This window comes from Hevea brasiliensis, chromosome 16 (genome assembly GCF_030052815.1).
Source record: "Hevea brasiliensis isolate MT/VB/25A 57/8 chromosome 16, ASM3005281v1, whole genome shotgun sequence".
NCBI lineage: Eukaryota > Viridiplantae > Streptophyta > Magnoliopsida > Malpighiales > Euphorbiaceae > Hevea > Hevea brasiliensis.
In genome coordinates this window covers 71520282-71539544 of record NC_079508.1, presented here as the reverse complement: position 1 = coordinate 71539544, position 19263 = coordinate 71520282, and the positions used below count along the sequence as shown (strand labels likewise).

Genomic DNA, 19263 nt, shown 5'->3' with positions numbered 1-19263 from the left:
CCATCACAGGGATGCTTGCTTACATTTTTGGATATAGTCACTAGCAGAAATAAATCTCATTATATGATAAGAATTAATTATTATTTTATAAGTGCGATGTATATGGAGTCGATATACATAAATTTTTTCATAGAGAAGGATACTCTCATGGGTTTTCGTGCTGTCGTCAAACGTTGCGAGTTGATGGGATAGGTAGCCATAGATTTCGTATTCCATGTTTCGAATCCGAGCTGATAACTTGTAAGAGAATTGAAAATGAGGGGAATTTATGCTCCATAGCGGGGAAACCAATGCAATAAATGAATGGATGGGACCCAATCTATCACCGTTCATTCATTTAATTTATTATGCATAAAAATGTGATGTCTGATCACAAAAATTATTCAATCCCATTTGTGCACCATCAATAAAATATTCTCTTCTCTTTGTCTTTAAAAAAAAAAAAAACCGCTTATTATTTTTTTCACCAATTGTCCTAACTTTAATAAATGATGATTAACAGACAAAACCACTATTATTAATTATTAAATTCAATTGATTAAAAACACTAGTTGAAGAGCTCAATTCCTCTCCATTCAAAATTAACTACCTAAACCAGAAAGCTGCGAATTTCCCTGTGTCTTTTCTTGAAGGGGAGTTAAAAGCTACATTAGATATATGTGGGTCACCATTTTATTCATAAGTTTAGTGTTTTTATTAGAAGGCTATGTATATTATTTGAGTTGATTGAAAGGATTATTATTATTATTATTATTATTATTATTATTATTAAATAAAATCTGAAAAAAAAAAGAAAAAGGAAAAGGAAAAAATAGGAAATTTATTCCTCAAATTCTCAAACCGGTCGACTCCTTGAAAGGCTGAAGCAAAATCACTAAAAAGAAGAGGAACGAACAATGGAAAAGTTTAAACCCTTCAATGTCTAAATTTTTTTATTCATTTTTCTCTTTTTTAGGAACTGATATCACAGATACTAGAATATCCTGGTTGCAGAAAAAAGAATAATGGAGAGTGAGATGAAAAATTAAAGAGCATGGGGAGAGAGAAATTCTTTAGATGCACCATTGGAATCCCTTGATGAAGGCACGCTCACAAATTTCCTCCTGTTCCTGTGAAACCCTACCTTGCGCCCATTGCGCTTGCAAATTGCATCTCACCTAGCTAGTTATGATACCTTTTCTTTTTTAATCTTGCTTTCGATAAAAACAAGGTAGATATGGATGTTGAAGCAATTTGAAAGAAAAACACAAACACACATAACGATCGCATGCTTTCCTCATTGGAACAAAATCCGATGTTAATTGTTTTTGAAAAATCACATTCGCATATTTTACTAATTGGAACATAAAATAAAGTACATAGAAAGCGTAAATTTTTTATTTGATTCCATTTTCATTTTCTGAGCTAGATTATGCAAAAGCTTATGTTCATTTTATTATATATTTTGCAGTGAAAGCATTGAATAAGTATTCGTTGAGTAGGTCTATTTTTAGTTATTATAATTGAGTATCAATTTTCATATTCGATATATAGCAAGGGCAGCATTAATGAGAAAATCTTAGCATAGATGAACAAAAATTTTATGTATTCAGGAGCCATATACATGTCGTTTTAGTTCATGGCCAATTCCGCAGAAGACCAGGCAAAAAAACGAGGAATAACACTACAAAAATGAAGAACACTACAAGAACAACAATGATTTTAAGAACAATGGAAACCATAAAAACGAAGAGCATTCGAAGGAACTACAAACAAAGAGTACTCAAAGAAACTACGAAAAAACGAAGAGCACTCAAAGAACAATTTTAACAATATTGTTGTTCTTTATAATTAAACAAAGCACTATATAGAGAAAGACATAACAGATGCAAACTATTCAAGAAAAAAGAAAGCCAAACACACGTTGACAACATTTTATGTTACTTATTATGAGATCAACTGGTAGCTTAATTAGTTCTGCATTCTTTGAAGAATAGCACTCCTCACAAGTTCTTCGTTTGTCAGTCCATCAGGAACTCTAGCCACAACATCTTGAAGCACCATCTCCTTGATGCTTGACATACTTGCGTGATGAACTTTGAATTCCACTTCTCTAAGCGCATCCATTAACCTTGCAGCTGGGTAATTAACATCCGGGGACAGGAACCGTATCATGGCTTCTGATCCTACAATTTTCACTTCCAATTCCATTGCCTTGGCTTTGTAAGCTGAAGAGGACCTGATGTGATCAATCATGGAATCGGTGCTCTGATTGTCGGTGACGCTTGTAATCTTGGATTTCTTGGATACTGCTTGTAGTTTGGACTCCAATTCATCAACCTTGGCCTTGAGCTCCTTGATGTAAGTAACAGCATCTGCTAGTAGAGATGCTTTGTCCATCTTTGACACATTAGGAACGACAGATCGGAGTGCATAGAATCTATGATTCAGCCTCTCTCTACGCTGCCTCTCCGCTTCAACATGGTTCAGAGTCAATTCTTTGCCGTTCAGTTGGGTTCTTCCTCTTTTCTTGAGCCGATCAGTATTTCCAGCGGCGAAATTGCCTTCAGAATCAGAACGTGCCGAGTCAGATGATGAGCGGCCTTGACCTGTGGGATCTTTCTTTTTGTCGCCTTCATTTTGCTTCTCCGCAGAAGTGTCCTTTTGAGAAGCTGAAAACATGCCAATATCAAGGAAAGAAGTATTAGGAATCTGAAGCTGTGACTCGTGGCTCGGCTCCTTTGAGACCAAGCAGGCTGTGTCTCCCCCGAACAGCGATTTGCAGAGTTGCACTAGGCTCCAATCTTTATCGATCGTGTTCGAGGAGCCCAATTCAACAACTGCACAAGAGGTTGAAATACAGACCAAAGTCTGTATCCCATGCATACGAGCCTCTTTAACTCTCTCACAATCGTACATCTGTAACTCATTGTTACCCGTCAACCAAATAAAAGCCCCGGAGCCAAATGTCCTGCCAAGAATTCCATCATCAATAGCGAAAGATCGTGTTACTGATACTGTATAAAACCATTCGTAGTCAATAACATCCACGTCTGCCAATCTGTCCATGTCCATATCATCAGTGAAAAGAGTTTGGGATTCTTTGTTAATCATCTTTCTTTCAAGATTGAACCCGAATTTGGGCTGGTTCTGTTTGTTGCAAGCTTTGGCTGCAAATTCTTTGGTGCCTCGAAAATGGCCATCACCCCAAGATAAAACAAGGCGTCCAGTGGCATCCTTGGATGCCTGCCAGAAGATGGCGTAGACCCACCATTCAGGTCGGCTTTGGAGGATGAACTGGAGGCGTTGTTGGAGTGGAGGAGAAGAGTCCTGACAAAACGACATAAAGGAGGATGAAGAAGATGGCGACGCTATCTCCTCCATTGATATCTTTTTCATGCACCTTAGTGTATCAGTTGTGTATGTTCTTTTGTGTTTTTTGGTTGTGCTAGAGTTTGCTCAATAAGGAATTCCAGAAAGTTTTGGAGATGGAGAGGGATGGGGGAAGTGGGAGATATGAGCGAAGTGGATTTATAAGGGAGACTTGAGGCTATTTAAATAAAGACATTCTATTTTTTTTTTTCCCCTCTATTAAAATGATGAAATATCCTAGATTTATATGAATATAAAAATTACTGTGCCAAAAAAAAAGCACTATAATTTAATACTTGGAATGCATTTAATAGTTTTTTTTTAAATACTTTATGTATTTTACTTTTATACGGATGTGATATTTAATTTTAGTATATGAAAAGACAATATAATGAATATATAAAGTCCATAGTATAGGCGATATATATTGTTGAAGCAGTGGGTGTAGAATAGGCTTTGAGGTGTGATGAATCACTATTTTTAAGGTATTAATTGCCCCACTAGATTACTGCAAGGTTATGGCAATATACCTCCAGGATACAACAAAGCCTGAAATCTGCAGACAGCAACTCCTGAAAATTTCTCTTAAGAACTCTTTATATAAATCAAATTTAGAGAGACTAAAAAAAAAGAAAAATAAGTAGAAGTAGTATATATCTGAATTGAAAAACTCATCCATATTTATAAAGAATGAAAAGTCATAGCACATTTTCTAGATAGACACATCTATTTATCTCTAATAGATATAAATATTTATGTATTAGATATATCTATTTATTAAAAGATGTATAGAATAGACATATCTGTTTATTAACAGACACCTATACAAACAGTTGTGACTGTTTGTATAGAATTGACATGTCTGTCTATTAACAGACACATCTACTTGTTAATAAACACATCTGTTCGTAATTTATTTATGAAAATTACAATATGATAATTATTTTATTTCACACATATACGTGCCAAATGCCATAATAAAATAATATATATATATATATATATATATATATATATATATATATATATATATATATATAATTCTATACATATTTCATTCTTGTCATTCCCTTATATTTTAACAATATAGAAATTCTTTCTCTATATACTGTTTAACATACAAGTTATTTATAATATATATATATTTTAATTTTATATATATCAAGTTATTTAATTTTAATGTGATTGAAATATTTTTAATATATTAAAAAAATTAAAGGTCCCTAAATTATTATAGACACTAACGAATCATTATAATATATAGCAAAAGATTTTATACTTTCACATGGATTTGATCTATTTCATGAAGTAAAAATAATGTATTAAATATGTATATTCTATAATATATATAATGAGTCATTATAATTATAATGTTTTTCTTTGAGGGACATTATAATTATAATGTGATAATGACTGATCACTATTATATGTTAGGCATATAATAGTGACCAAAATCGATAATTTTTCTAGATTTTTTTTGATAATTTGTCTATATTCATTTTGTCATTTAAAAATAAACAAAGAAGGACAATCAATTTGTCTAATGAAGAGTTAATTAAAAAGCTACAAAAGAATTGAAGATATGACTTAACTTTTCTATAATTCTTCACTAGACAAAACTACCTCATTTGCACTTTGAAAACACATTAATTTTAGGTTTAAAGGTTAATAAATTTATTTTAAAGAATTCTTTAATAACGTATTCACTTTTCATTTTGTAATTATAATAATAAATTTAAAGAGATTGAAATTTTTGAACCATTCATGAATAAGGCTTTGTCTTCTGTGAATAATTAAGATGATAATTTATTTTTTTTAAAATTAAGAAAACAATTAATTATAAGTCATTTTCTCGATTTTATGAAAAACTTTATTGAAATATAATTTTGGTGGGGACATGAAAAAACTTTGGAGGGGCCATGTATGAATTTTTTATTATTTTTGTTAACTATCTTACAAATTGTGTGGGGATTTAAGTCGATAATAAATAGATTCGTTCCGACAATCAAATCTAATCTGATTACTTTTCTTTTATATATATCATTTTAAAATATAAAAAATAAAATTTTAAAAATATAAAATAGAAAAAAAAATAAAGCAATATAATAGTTTACAACATCTTTTAATAAATTTATATAAAAAAATATTATATTAAAATAAAAAAAAATTGATTATAAGGGAAATGACCTCCCAATATCTTAAAATTAAAAGTTTACTTAACATTATGGTAATTTGCAGATAATAATAATAATAATAATAATAATAATAATTCCTCACAACGACCGATTAAAAGGTCAACAACACAACATTCAATATATGTAAAAGAAAATTAGGAGCAAATATCACCTAATGGCTAATGCAAATTATATCTATAACTCTCTATCTGAAATAAATTACATTCCAATTTAATTCAACCTTTTAATTGATTTTTATCAATAACATTTTAATTTGAGGAGAGTATTAATAAAATAATTTGGGGAAATACTATGCAAGCCCTTTTAAAGAATAGATCACATAATACTTACACCTTAATTAAGCTTAGCATCCCAAGTAAAATGTTTTTGTTTCGGCCTTGATTTCAGTGCAACGATCAATTAAAAGTTCATCTCAATCATTTAGCACCATTGTAACGTGTGAAACATTTACATTGCCTTTGGTGTAAAACTGAAAATGATGCGAAACAATTTTAAGAATTAAATAATTTTAAAATTATTAAAAATGATTTGGAGCTAAATTTTAAATACTTGAAATTAAAATTAGACTCTATTTATTTTATAGAAATTAATTTTTGCATAAAAATGTTTTTCATTTAAAATATTAAAAAATATTTTTTTACTGATAGTATGTATTTATATTATGTAAAAATGAATATTTTTATATTTTTATAAAATTATTGAAATTTAGAAAATGAAAAATAATTTTCTTTTTTTAAATTATGAAGTTATTTCTCTTAAAAATGACTTAATTTTTTTTTATAATTAGGAAAATATTATTAATCCATTTTCCTAAATACTCTAAATGTTAGAAAATACAAAAATATTTTTTATAAAATAAGTGGAGTATATATATATATATATATAATAATAATAATAATTGAAGCAATATCGTAAAGTTTACTATAATTAAAAAAAAAAAAGAAAATTCATCTTTTTTTAATTAAGTCCACTATATAGTAATTTTTAATAATATAATTAAATTTATAATTTAACTCATATATATATATGTATATAAAATAATTGAAGCAATATCTTAAAGTTTACTATAATTAAAAAAAAAAAGAAAATTCATCTTTTCTTAATTAAGTCCACTATATAGTAATTTTTAATAATATAATTAAATTTATAATTTAACTCATATATATATATATATATATATATATATACATTCTTCTAATTGCTGGATGTGTAGCATTTCCTTATTAACTCAAAGAATTAATTTGTAGGGGGTAAAAATTCATAAAGAGCAACATTCTCAAATTAAAAAAAAAAAAAGAAAAAGAAAAAAAAGAACCAATTAACAAAAAGAAAATGGATAAGCATGCGTGAAAAAATAAGCATAATGCATATCGAGTTCTTCAATGATGGGGGCCTGAGTTGTTAAGGTCCTTGGTGAGTGGTGACCTGTGTATATGGAGTTTTGGTTCTGGTTTGATTATTTGTAAGAATCATAATTAGAATTAAATTTTAATTTTTTTATTTTTTGAAATTAAAAGAGGAATCAAATTTCAATTATGGTTTCAATTCGGTTATAAGTGTTTTCAATTCCGGTTTGATTATAGTTTCGATTCTGCTTTTGGTTTCAGTTTCAGTTCCAATTCAGTTCAGTTCTCGATTCTTACACTTAAAATTACAGTATTATTGTATTCATTTTAAAAGAATAACAACAATTATATATTTTTAACATCAAAATATCAATAAAAATAATAACACTAATGTTAAATTAACAATACCAATATCAAAATAAAATATCAATAAAATAACATAAACAAAATAATTTACTCAAGAGAAATACTAAAAATCAAACTAACAACTCTCACATAAAAATACAAGATAATACCTAATATCTATAATGTTGGCACTAAGTAGGAATAGCTCAGCGGTCTAGCATTTTACTTAGATCTCTTCAACGCATTAATTGCGCTTTGAGTTGTTATGTTATAAGGGATTAAAGTTATACCTATGCTAAAAGCTTAAACTTTTAACAAGGTTGTAAGCACTCGATCCTACAATTGATATCAGAGCCGAGGTCATGGGTTCGAATTCCTGGCAGGCATTGGAGGTGGATTGTTAGCACTGAGTGGAGATAGCTCAGTGACCTAGCGTTCTGCTCAGATCCCTTCATCCCGTAACGCCTGGGCAACTATGCTCTAAGGGATTGAATTGCGCCTCTGCTAAAAATTTAAACTTTTAATATGGTGGTAAGCACTTAATCCTACACATAATAAATTATATAATATTTTCACCCAAATTATAAAATAACAACAAACTAATGAGTATAATATGAGTTAGGATGAATGTAAACTAAGCCAATAGCACAAAACTATGCAATTTTTTACTTTAGAGAAATTATTTATTATATTTTCATTCAACTCTTTAAAGTTAAAATTTTGTTGGACAATGTATAATTTTTACTAATTTAAATTTGGATTCATAATATTAAGTATTAAAAATAAATTTAATTTTAATATAATAGATATTTATAAAAATTTTATAGAATATAATTAACACTTTTCAAATTAAAAATAAGATAGCTAATGTAATATTAAATTTAGTGAATTCAATTATTAATACTAACTCTTACATATTGTTTTGACCCATATTCTCCACTATCACCACATATCTTACAAAATATTTTATTCGGATCACACCACTGACATTTTGAGTGTGTCATAACTCAATCCTATGAAACAATACATATAGTAATTAAATCACTTCATAACATATATCTTAATAAATATATTCTACTATTTTATACATATTTTTTAATTATATAAATTTTAATAAAAAAGTATATACTACAAGATCAAAAGGTGATTTGATAAGATAATTAATGACTATAAAGTGATTTAATATATTTATAATTAAAAATAACAAAAGTTAATATTATGTTACATACATACACTTATGATTAATAACAAATAAAATTATTAGTATAACGAACTTAATTGTATATAATATAAAATACATATGCATAAAAGCGGTTTTTAGGTTCCGTTCCAGTTCGATTTCAGTTCAATTTTAGTTAAATTCTTAATAAAGAACTAGAACTGAATCAAAACAGTAAAACAAATTTGATTTGGTTCAGTTCGATTCTCACATTAATAATTCTTTTTTTATTCTAATTTAATTAAATTAGATTTTTTGATTCAGTTCGGATCGAATCTCTAGGAATCATGCATAGCACTAGGAAATATGTTCTATTGTGAAACCCATGATCTCCAAGCCATTCAATTCAAATCCAGCATCTTGAATAAGCACTTGAATGGAGATTTCAAGTAAGAAACTTTGAGAAGATGGGTTGGCTGAAAATCTTTCTTTTTTATTTTGTGTTTCACTTTATTAATTAGTCTTAATTTTATACAGAAAAATAAACATTTAAATTTGAAGCTTTCGTCTATTGTTGGGAGTGCAACTTATCCCTATCCTAATGGCTACATGACACAAGGTCTTTTATACCCATTGTATTATATTAATGATAAAAATATATGCTTAGCTCCTTCCTCAAAACATATAAATTGGCAATTATGATAATTACATTGCAGAAATATTTTGTATAGAACCGATTGATTATATGGATTTAAATTACAGTATATATTATAAAATTTACTTATAAAATAAATAATTATTTAGGAAAGTTTATCAGTGTTTTGATTCTAAGTTTCAAAATAATAAAAACGTACGATTTTGATTCTTGAATAGTAGATATTCTCAAATTGTGTACTATATACGTCGGATAAGATTCTTGGATTAATATTATTAAAAAAAAAAAAGATTTTTGGATTAATAAAAATAACAAAAATATTTCAATGTATTTTCATATTCAAAAGATTTTGCTAAGCAACGCACAACATAAACGAAAATCTCCATGTAAAGCAAGTTAAATATTCCCTTACCACTGTTCCCACGGGACACTTTTTAAATCAAAGTTATCTTGCATTTTTAACATGTTATTAATTAATTAAAATATAATTAAATTATCATCAATTGAATAAAAACGCTAAACGTTTGCATTACTTTATAATTTTATCAAAGATATTTTTAATTTTGAATCAATTATTCAAACCTTTCAATTCTGAAAAATTTTTAGTGAAAATTAAAAATCAATTGATCAATTTACAACATTACATTTAAGCTATGTGTTTATGAATGCTTCACAAAATCTTAATTTGTAAAATTAAATTCTTCCTAAATTTTAGTTTTGACTAATTTTTTTTTAAATTAAAAGATTTAGTTAAATGATTAAAATTAAAATGTTTGAATAAATTTATAAATTAATGCAAACCTTTAACTTTTTATCTAAAAAAACCTTAAATTATAGAAAAATTTTGATTATATTTACCAGAACGTGCTTTAAAACTAGTGTTAAGTAAAATTAACCTAGAAAATAAGATTAAGTCGGTGAATTTTAATTCTTCTTCGGTGATTTTGGAAGGTCATTAGGACTTAAGAGAGAAAATATAGGAGATATGGAGGATGGGATTTTATAAACAGAAGGGGAGTTGGACATTAATAAATATTAAAGGTATTTTAATTTGGTTCATCGGTGTTCTCTTTGAATATTTTTTTTTTCAAAATTTCAATTTTGAGTAATTTTTCCAAAATTATGAATATAATTAGTATACAAATATTGATTATGAAAATAGCCTCACCTTTCAATTAATTTGTGTTTAAATCGATTCAACTTCCGATTATGATGTATGCCTTAGTCTGGAATGTAATGTAAGCCTAATCGATTCAATTTAAGCCTAATTTACCATTCTTGAGTTTGGAATTGTCTCCTCTCCTCTCTTCTCTTTTCTTTTTCTCTATTATACCTCTAATCCATCTTCTTTATTTTTTTTTTTTTTTAGTTTTTTTTTAGTTTTTAATAAACTATCAAATCTATATTCATTTATAATTTTTTTCTTAGTTTTTTTTTTCCTTAAATTTGTGTCTAATAAGAATAAATCTAAGGTTCTTTTCTAAATATTGAGGTCTTATTCTCCCCAGTATGGAGGTTTTATTTTCTTCTATTAGTGATATTTTATTTATTTTCTGTAGAATTTGAATGAGTTTTTTTATAATTTAAAATATAACGTAAATTATTGATTTTATTTATTACTGAATTGTTAAATATTTTATTAAAAAAAAAGAATATAAAAGAAAAATCGGAAATTGAATAAAAACATAACAATTTAACGAGAAAAAGTAAATGAGTTGAATATAAACTCAATTATGAATTTTAATTTACAAATTCAATGATTCAGCAAATCAATTAATAATGATCTAAATAGGAAGGAACAGAAACTCTTCCCATTTCCATCATCAAATTTTTTTTTTTTCCATTTTGATTTCCTCTTAGGATGACAATACTTATTTATAATAAAAAAATGAATATAAAAAATAAAATTTTAATAAATACCATAATTATATGGTTTTTAATCATAAAATTCAAATTTAAATAAAAATTCAATTCACTTAAATCTGAAATGCCATAGCTAATGAAATTAATAAAATCATTTAACCATTAAATAATTAATGAATCGAAAATAAAGATTTAATTAAAAGAACATTTAAGGGTTCTATTAATCAAATCATGATAACATCTGCTATGATTGTGATATTGATTGTCATGCCCTACAAATACAATTATATATAGGCTCTTCTCATGACATAGTAACCTATAACATTTCCCACCCTAATCCTTCCACTAACATTAAGTTATTGATTTTATTTTTCACATGTTTATGATCATGAAATTAAGTATAATTTATAATAATTTTCAAATTTTAAACTAAAATGGATGATTGATAATTTATAACATCAACAGTTATATAGTAAACGATAAATTATTAATTTTAAATTTAATAATTGAAATTATATTAATTGAAATTTAAGAGAATTTTAATGATGTTAATTAATATATAAATGGGTTAGGTAAAAATTGGATATACTTTTGCAGTTAGGCTTCCAGTCTCATGTTCACTGGTTACCCCAATCCATTAATGGAATGGAAGCTCAACCAACCTGTGAACTCTAAGCCCATTGTCACTTGGCCTAGAAACACATTTTATGGCTTGACTTAAAAATTAACTAGTTTCTGTACCAATTGTAATTTAATATTCTTAATAAATTTATAATGATATATTTTATATTAATTAATTTTTTAAACACAAGTGATTAAAATAAGTTCTAGCTGTGAATTCAAATGTAAAAATATATTGAATAATACTATTACAAAAATTAAAAAATGAAATTTACATTGAGGCCTGGAGAGTAGAATGGGCTTACTCAGGCTGCAATGGCCCAAGGTCTAATCCACTTGTCTTTGGAGCCGTGAATTAATTAATGTTATTTTTTTTTTCCTAGTTTAACATGAATATTTTTTTAAGCGTGCATGTGTTGTGTACTGAATTTTTTTTTTATTTAAGAAATAATAGACTTTATTTGAATTATATTATTTAAAATAATTGATAAGTAAAATAATTTTATTTATAAATTAAATATAATTTAAATAATAATCTTTTGAGTATTTAATAAAAATCATCAAATAAATTAAATTCTTATAAAATAATGTCACTTATTGCCTGAATTAATTTCTTTAAAAATAATTTTTTAATTAAAAAAATAAAGTCTAACAATTTTAAACTTTTTAAATATGAGAATTCATCAAATAAAGTTCAATTCTATACAGCAATATATTATATTGTCGTTTCAATTCCCTTGCACCATCGACATTTCCTTTTAGATACCCATAGATATTCTAAAGAATAGCTATTCCTTTACTTAAGGTGTGCATCATTATTAAAGATAATCGAATAATCATATGTTAAATCAAAGAATTAATTAAATGTATATATTAATTTTTTTAAATATATTATATAATTTTAATATAATTATATATTTATATATAATTTAAATTATAATATTATATATATATTAATTATTATATAGTTTATTTATTTAAAAAAAATTCTAGATAGTAGGAGATTCTACTATTCCAAGACCATCAACCTTATTAAAGAACAAAGTAGGAAAATCTTATAGTTATGTGGGGAAAATCGTGGTCTATATATATATATATATTTTTTTTTTTTATTGTAATTATATATGTAAATAGATGATTAATTATTTTATTGCATTGCATCATTGAGAATTAGTGTTTGTAGGGGGCAGGTGGCGAATGGAGAAACGCGGCACAAGTGTGAAAACGGTTAAACGGAGGAGCAAAGGGCTAAGGCGGATAGAAAAAGACAGCAAACCTAGAAAGCTTCGAAGCCTTTTTAAAACGATTGAGACACGCTGGCTTGAATTTGATTTTAAACTTTGTTATTATAAATAAATTAATTTTTTTGTATTTTTAAAAATTTATTATCATATTTCTAAGTTTTTTTTATTTCGCAGACATTTAAATCCTTTTATCTAATTTCTAAGCGTATTCTAACATAGCTTATTAATTAAATATTAAATAAATAGTTATTTAATTCTTAAATTTTATTGTTATTAACTATTTTAGTATATGATTTTTTTTTTGGTGGTAGAATAATACACCAAATGAAAATTTCAATATAAGAAAATGAAAACGGAAACCCATATTAATGGGAGAGAAGGTTTTGGTTGGGTGATAAGGAAACAGCTAGCATTCACGGGCTACTGCTGTGTTTTTTTTTTTTTTTTTTTTTTAAATGCTAAATTAGATGAGTAAAACTAAAATCTGAATTAATTAAATGAAATGATAAATTTTAATTAAACCAAATTAAGTTGGACTACTTATAATATCGGGCATCGCTACAACCTGATATTTTTATAGAGCATACAGACGTAATACGATGACGTTCCTACCTCATTTTCAAAGCAGAATTCTTCAAGAATGTTGAGGGAGGCTAATTATCTTTTGTCTAAATTTTATTTATTGTAATTTTAAGGTATAATATATAAAATTAATAATTAATTTGAATAAGGTCATAAAAAAAATCAATTAATAGATTTATTAGCTTTTCGGTTTATCAATTTTTCTTTTTTTTTTAAACTAGAGAATATATTCATGAATTGATCAAATCCACCAAGTGTTCCAACTACCATCGTATTTGCATTCAGCTTGATTTGAAGCTTCTCGTCCATGTACTTCTTGAGATCTGGAGGCTGGCCTAATCTGCTCAAGTTGAGCGGCTTCGATCGAGTGTGCTTTGCGACTTGCCAAGAAGAAGAGGGAGGGAGGGAGGGAAATGCAAGCGCACATCTAGAAATGACAACGGGTAGGATATCTGCAAAAATTACCTATCCGAATCTAAATCCGATTAATATTATCAAAACTCGAATCCATTCTAAATTCGTTTAAAATTTATTCTCAACTTCTCGAATCCGTCCCAAACCAGATTATTATTATCCGAAAAAAACTCGAACCCGTTTAATTGAATATATTTTAATCAATATTTTGCATAAAAAAATTTTTAATTAATAAATTATATTTTAAAATTTTAATAATTTCATAAAATATTTAAATTCTATTTTATATAAAATAAAATATATAAAAATTTATAAATATTATTATAAAAATATATGTTTCATATTTAATTAAATATTTATGCAAACAATTTCGGGTAACGGATACCCAATATAAAAAATTTGAACCCAACCCGAACTCGCTACGAGTATTATTTTTCAAATCCGAACCCGTCCCAAACCCGATTATATAATACCCAAACCCGTTTTATTAGGTTTTGATCGGATTGAATACCCGCAAAAACTCGACACGTTGCGATCCCTATGCACATCATATCCTTAAGAGAGATCCGAAGGGAGGGACTTTCTTAATCCCAGCAGTATACAATTACTTGTCTACAACAATAATGCCAGAAACTAGCTAATTAATGTTCTTCTCTTTGATTGCAGGTTGTCGGCTTTCCTAGTCCATAAATCCCCCACAAGTCTTCAATATATTCCTTACTAATATTCTCAAAATGAAACAATGCCAAAAACTATAATAATGGATTCAGAACTTGCTTTTTCACATAGATGTTCCTTGTGAACTTAGGTACTACTGCAAAGTGCAAAGAAAACTGGCACAAAATTGGTAGGAAAAGCAAACGGGTTGTAGGTAGTGGACTCATTTGGAGTCCATCATAATCAGTGGTTGCAGGGCAACCATTATACATACATTGATTTTATGATATAATGTTGATAGTATTTTATGAGTAGCTTCACATAAGATGATGTTCTGTATGCATTCCCTTGAATTACTTGGGCAACATCTCCTGTATCGTTCCAGGTGAGGTATTCCTTCGGAAAGCTGCCTTAATTCTGCATTCTTTGAAAAATAGCACTTGTCATAAACTCTTCACTTGTCAATCCTTCAGGAACATTGACCACCACATCTTGAAGCACCATCTCGTTGATGCTTGACACACTTGCGTGATGAACTTGAAACTCAAGTTCTCTAAGTGCATCCATCAATCTTGCAGCTGGATAATTAACATCCGGGGAATGAACACGGATCATGGCTTCTGACCCTACAATCTTTACATCCACCTCCATCGCTTTATCTCTATAACTCGAGGAAGGCCTCAAATGATTGACCATGTAATTGGTTGATTGATTGTCATAGATGATTGTACTAGTAATCTTGGATTGCTTAGACACTGCTTGCAGTTTGGCCTCCAATTCATCAACTTTGGCCTTGAGCTCCTCTATATAAGTGACTGCATCTGCAAGTAGAGATGCTTTATCCATCTTGGACACGTTAGGAACCACAGATCGGAGTGCATAAAATCGGTGATTAAGTCTCTTTCTCCGCTGCCTCTCCGCTTCGACATGGTTTAGAGGCAATTCTTTGCCATTTGTTTTTCTTCCTCTTTTCTTGAACCGGCCGTTAGTATTTCCAGCAGCCAAATTGACATCAGAATCAGAAGGCCCAGAGTCAGAAGACGACCGGCCTTGACCAAAAGCAGAAGCATCTCTCTTTTTGTCGCCTTCGTTTTGCTTCTCTGGAAATGTCTCCATTTGAGCACATGAAAACATTCCAATATCAAGGAAAGAAGCACCTCGGTCAGGAATTTGAAGCTGAGATTCGTGGCTGAGCTGCTTGGAGATCAAGCAGGCGACGTCTGCACCGAAAAGGGATTTGCACAATTGCACCAGGCTCCAGTCTTCGTTGATCATGTGAGAAGAGCCCAATTCAACAACTCCGCAAGAAGTCGAAACACAGACCAAAGTCTGTATCCCGTGCATACGAGCCTCTTTAACTCTCTCACACCGGTATAATTGTAGCCTATGATCATCAGTCAACCAAGTGAAACCTCCGGAACCAAATGTCTGGCCAACAATTCCTTCTCCAACAGCGAAAGTTCGCGTTGCGGATGCGTTATAGAACCACCCATAATCAGAATCATAAGCGTCTGCCAATCTGTCCATGTCCATGTCATCACTGAAAAGAGCTTGGAGCTCTTTAGACGCTTTTCTTTCAAGATTGAATCCAGATTTGTGTTGGTTCAGCGTGTTGCTAGGTTTGGTCAAAAATTCTTTAGAGCCACGGAAATTGCCATCACCCCATGAGAAAACAAGGTGGCCACTGGCATTCTTGGAGACCTGCCAGAAGATGGCGTAGATCCACCATCCAGGGCAGCTTTGAAGGATGACATGGAGGCGTTGTTGGAGAGAGGGCGAGGATTCTTGACAAACTGACAGAAGTGAAGATGGAGAATAGGGGGGCATAATCTCTTCCATGAATATTCGTTCTTTGCACCGTAGTGTTTTTTTTTTTTTTTTTTCGTCTTTGGAAATAGAATTTTCCTAGAAGGAAATGGACAGGCAAAGGGTTTTAAGCAGGTGATAAGGATTAGAAAACAAGCATTCTGGAGACTTAAGAAGAGACATTCATTCGAGGACTGTTTTTGTCACAATCCTTAATGATTTTGCACCATTTTCACATGGAAGAGTTTCGCATCAGCTTCAACTCAAAGCCCTGACATTGTAGACATTAATGGTCCCAATTCTGGTATAATCTCGGTGTGAGTTTCATTGAACCTTGTCACACTCTTACATTATGATCATTATTCCCTTTATCATATATTTTTCTTCTTTCATTGCAAGTAAAAATAATGTCATATTATAAATATTTATTTTAATAGATAATATTTCTTATGTAAGTAATAACTTGACATTTTGGCGTAGTACTTTTTTTTAGTTAAAAAAAAAAAAATCATTTCCATAATAAAAGCATTAATGGTATATGTTTAGCATATTAATTACAATGATGTTGGCATTTTCTTATTTTATTTGATGGAAAGTATGAAAAATTTTATTCATTCATAATTAACATATTACAACTTTATACTAAGTATGTATTATCATAAATACATAAGTGAAACAGTATAAAATTACTAATTGTTAATCTTACCTGATTAGTAATAATTTATCCTGCAATGAGAACAGAGTGATTATTAAGTTTTAGTGAATATTAAATTATTAATTTTCAATTTACCAAAAAAAAAAAATAAAACAATAGAATTATATATCGTTTCTATTTTGCTTGTTGAAAGGCTTCTCTTACGGAATGGAATTCATACATAGTTAAAATAAAAATAACAATTGTGTTGCTGCATCGGTTGGCTTGGTTATGACCAGCGCAAATTTTGTTAACGGTAAATAACAATTAAATTCCTAATATTTAACAAAATTCATAGATTAATTTTTAGTGTATGGTTCCATTTGTTTCATAGAAAATAATTTATGTATGAAAAATATTTTCTATGAAAATTTTTTCCGTTGTTTGTTTGTAATGTTAAAATAATGAAAGGCATTTATTTTATGTATGTATAAGTGTATTCATATTTTAATAAGATTATCAAAGTTTAGAAAGTGAAAAATGACTTTTTTTTTTTAAAAAATGGAAGTTATTTTCCTTAAAAATGACTTAATTTTCTCTTTTATCAGGAAAATATTTTCCATTCACCAATTTTTCTGACTGTCCCAAACACAAAAAAATGGAAAAAATATTTTCCAAAAAAATATTTTATGTAAAACAAATGGAACCTAAGTTTGATAATTATTTGATTCATAAATTTTATTTTCATTAATAATTTGAACCTCATATTTTACTTTTATTAATAATTTGATCTTTATAAATTGTAAATTTTGAGAGCTAATTTGTTAATAAAAATAAAATATAAAAAGTAGAAATAAAATCTAATTAAGGATCAAATTGTTATTATCAAACTTACAATAGGAACTAATATATAAATTTTGTCAAACTTTGAAGGGGGTGTTTAGTATGAGGTCAATAAGGGATAATTATTACTCTTAAAACTTTTAATCCCTTATTAATATTATTTAAATATTACCTTATTAATATTTATGTCTTATTTAAATTAATTATTAATCTTAGAAAACCTAAATTAATAATTATATTCTTTAAAAATTAAAATTTATAAAAATAATATTCAATAATTAATTTTTTAACTTTTTATCAAACACGCCTAAGAATTTAATTATAATTTGCACTTTTGTTAATAAATAGCAGTGTGCATTCCTGCTCAGAATTCGGCTGAAATCAATGTACATGTGGACTTTCATAATTAATTTCATTTTTATTTTCAATGAAAGTTTTTGTCAATCAAATACACAACAAAAAATAATCCTACCCGTTATTATATAAAAATGCATAATTATATTATATATTTCTATTAAAATTCTCCAATAGAATAATAATGAGTTGAATGTTATATAAGCAAAATTAATTAATTAATTATTAACTTAATAGTTATATTAATACAACTATAATACCAAGCTCTTCATACGTAAGGGAGACTAGAAAATTAATATATAAGCCTTTACTGTTTTTTAAATTCCTAAATTCGCTATACCATAGTTTTGTTAAAGAATTGAGGTTTCTTTTAACGTGATACCATTTAATGAAACAACAGCTAATAAGGGTTTATAGAATTTAATATATATATATATATATATATATATATATATATATATATGATTTATTTTAATAATATAATATGCAATAAGGGTTTAAGATTTATAATTTATTTATAACTTATAGATATTAATAATTATTTAATAATTTATTTTTCACTTTATTTAAAAATAAAATACACATATTATTGAGTACACCTAGTGTACTAAAAAATAGTGGTGCACCACATACTCACATAAAAATAATTACACAATAAAAATAAAAAGATGAAACCTACGATTTTATTAGTAAAGGTACACATACACTGAGTGCACCTAATAATTTACCTTAGATAAGTATAATAATAATAATGATGTTCAGCTTATTTGGTTATTCTTGATTGAGGGTTTATTTACTTGTAGAAAATAATTTTTATTTTTTATTTTATAAAACAATTTAATTTTTAATTTTTATAAAAAAAAGAAAAAATATAAAAAAAATACATTTACCTCCCAATAATAAAATTTCTAATTAAAAAAAAAGCTCATATCTTTCTTATTCAAAAGAAATATATCATTATGAAATATATTTAAAATTCAATCTGTTATTAAAATTATTTATTTTTTAATTATAGATAATTATAATATAATTTTAATTATAAAAAAATCATTATTTTCTAAATGGAAAACAGTTGGAAAACAAGACTTTTTGTTACAAAGTAAAACAATCCAATTCTTAATTAAATTTTAAAAAACTAGCTTTCTAATTTTTTTTTATTTAGAAAAATGACACATTTAAGACAAAAAAAAATTA

The 19263-nt window shown here is 27.5% G+C and overlaps 2 protein-coding genes across 2 annotated transcripts; both read right to left on the bottom strand.

Annotated features, from left to right (window-relative positions):
- Nucleotides 1–1699: 1699 nt before the first annotated feature.
- LOC110656055 (transcription factor MYC2) lies at nt 1700–3577 on the bottom strand. Its single transcript, XM_058137886.1, has one exon. The coding sequence runs from the start codon at nt 3376–3378 to the stop codon at nt 1951–1953; it is 1428 nt and encodes a 475-aa protein (XP_057993869.1). The 5' UTR covers nt 3379–3577; the 3' UTR covers nt 1700–1950.
- Nucleotides 3578–14521: 10944 nt separating this feature from the next.
- Nucleotides 14522–16395, bottom strand: LOC110656054 (transcription factor MYC3). Its single transcript, XM_021812581.2, has one exon. The coding sequence runs from the start codon at nt 16269–16271 to the stop codon at nt 14844–14846; it is 1428 nt and encodes a 475-aa protein (XP_021668273.2). The 5' UTR covers nt 16272–16395; the 3' UTR covers nt 14522–14843.
- Between the last annotated feature and the right edge of the window lie 2868 nt (nt 16396–19263).

Coding starts and splice junctions, on each gene's coding strand:
- LOC110656055 (XM_058137886.1), bottom strand. CDS start 3,378: ATGAAAAAGATATCAATGGAGGAGATAGCGTCGCCATCTTCTTCATCC.
- LOC110656054 (XM_021812581.2), bottom strand. CDS start 16,271: ATGGAAGAGATTATGCCCCCCTATTCTCCATCTTCACTTCTGTCAGTT.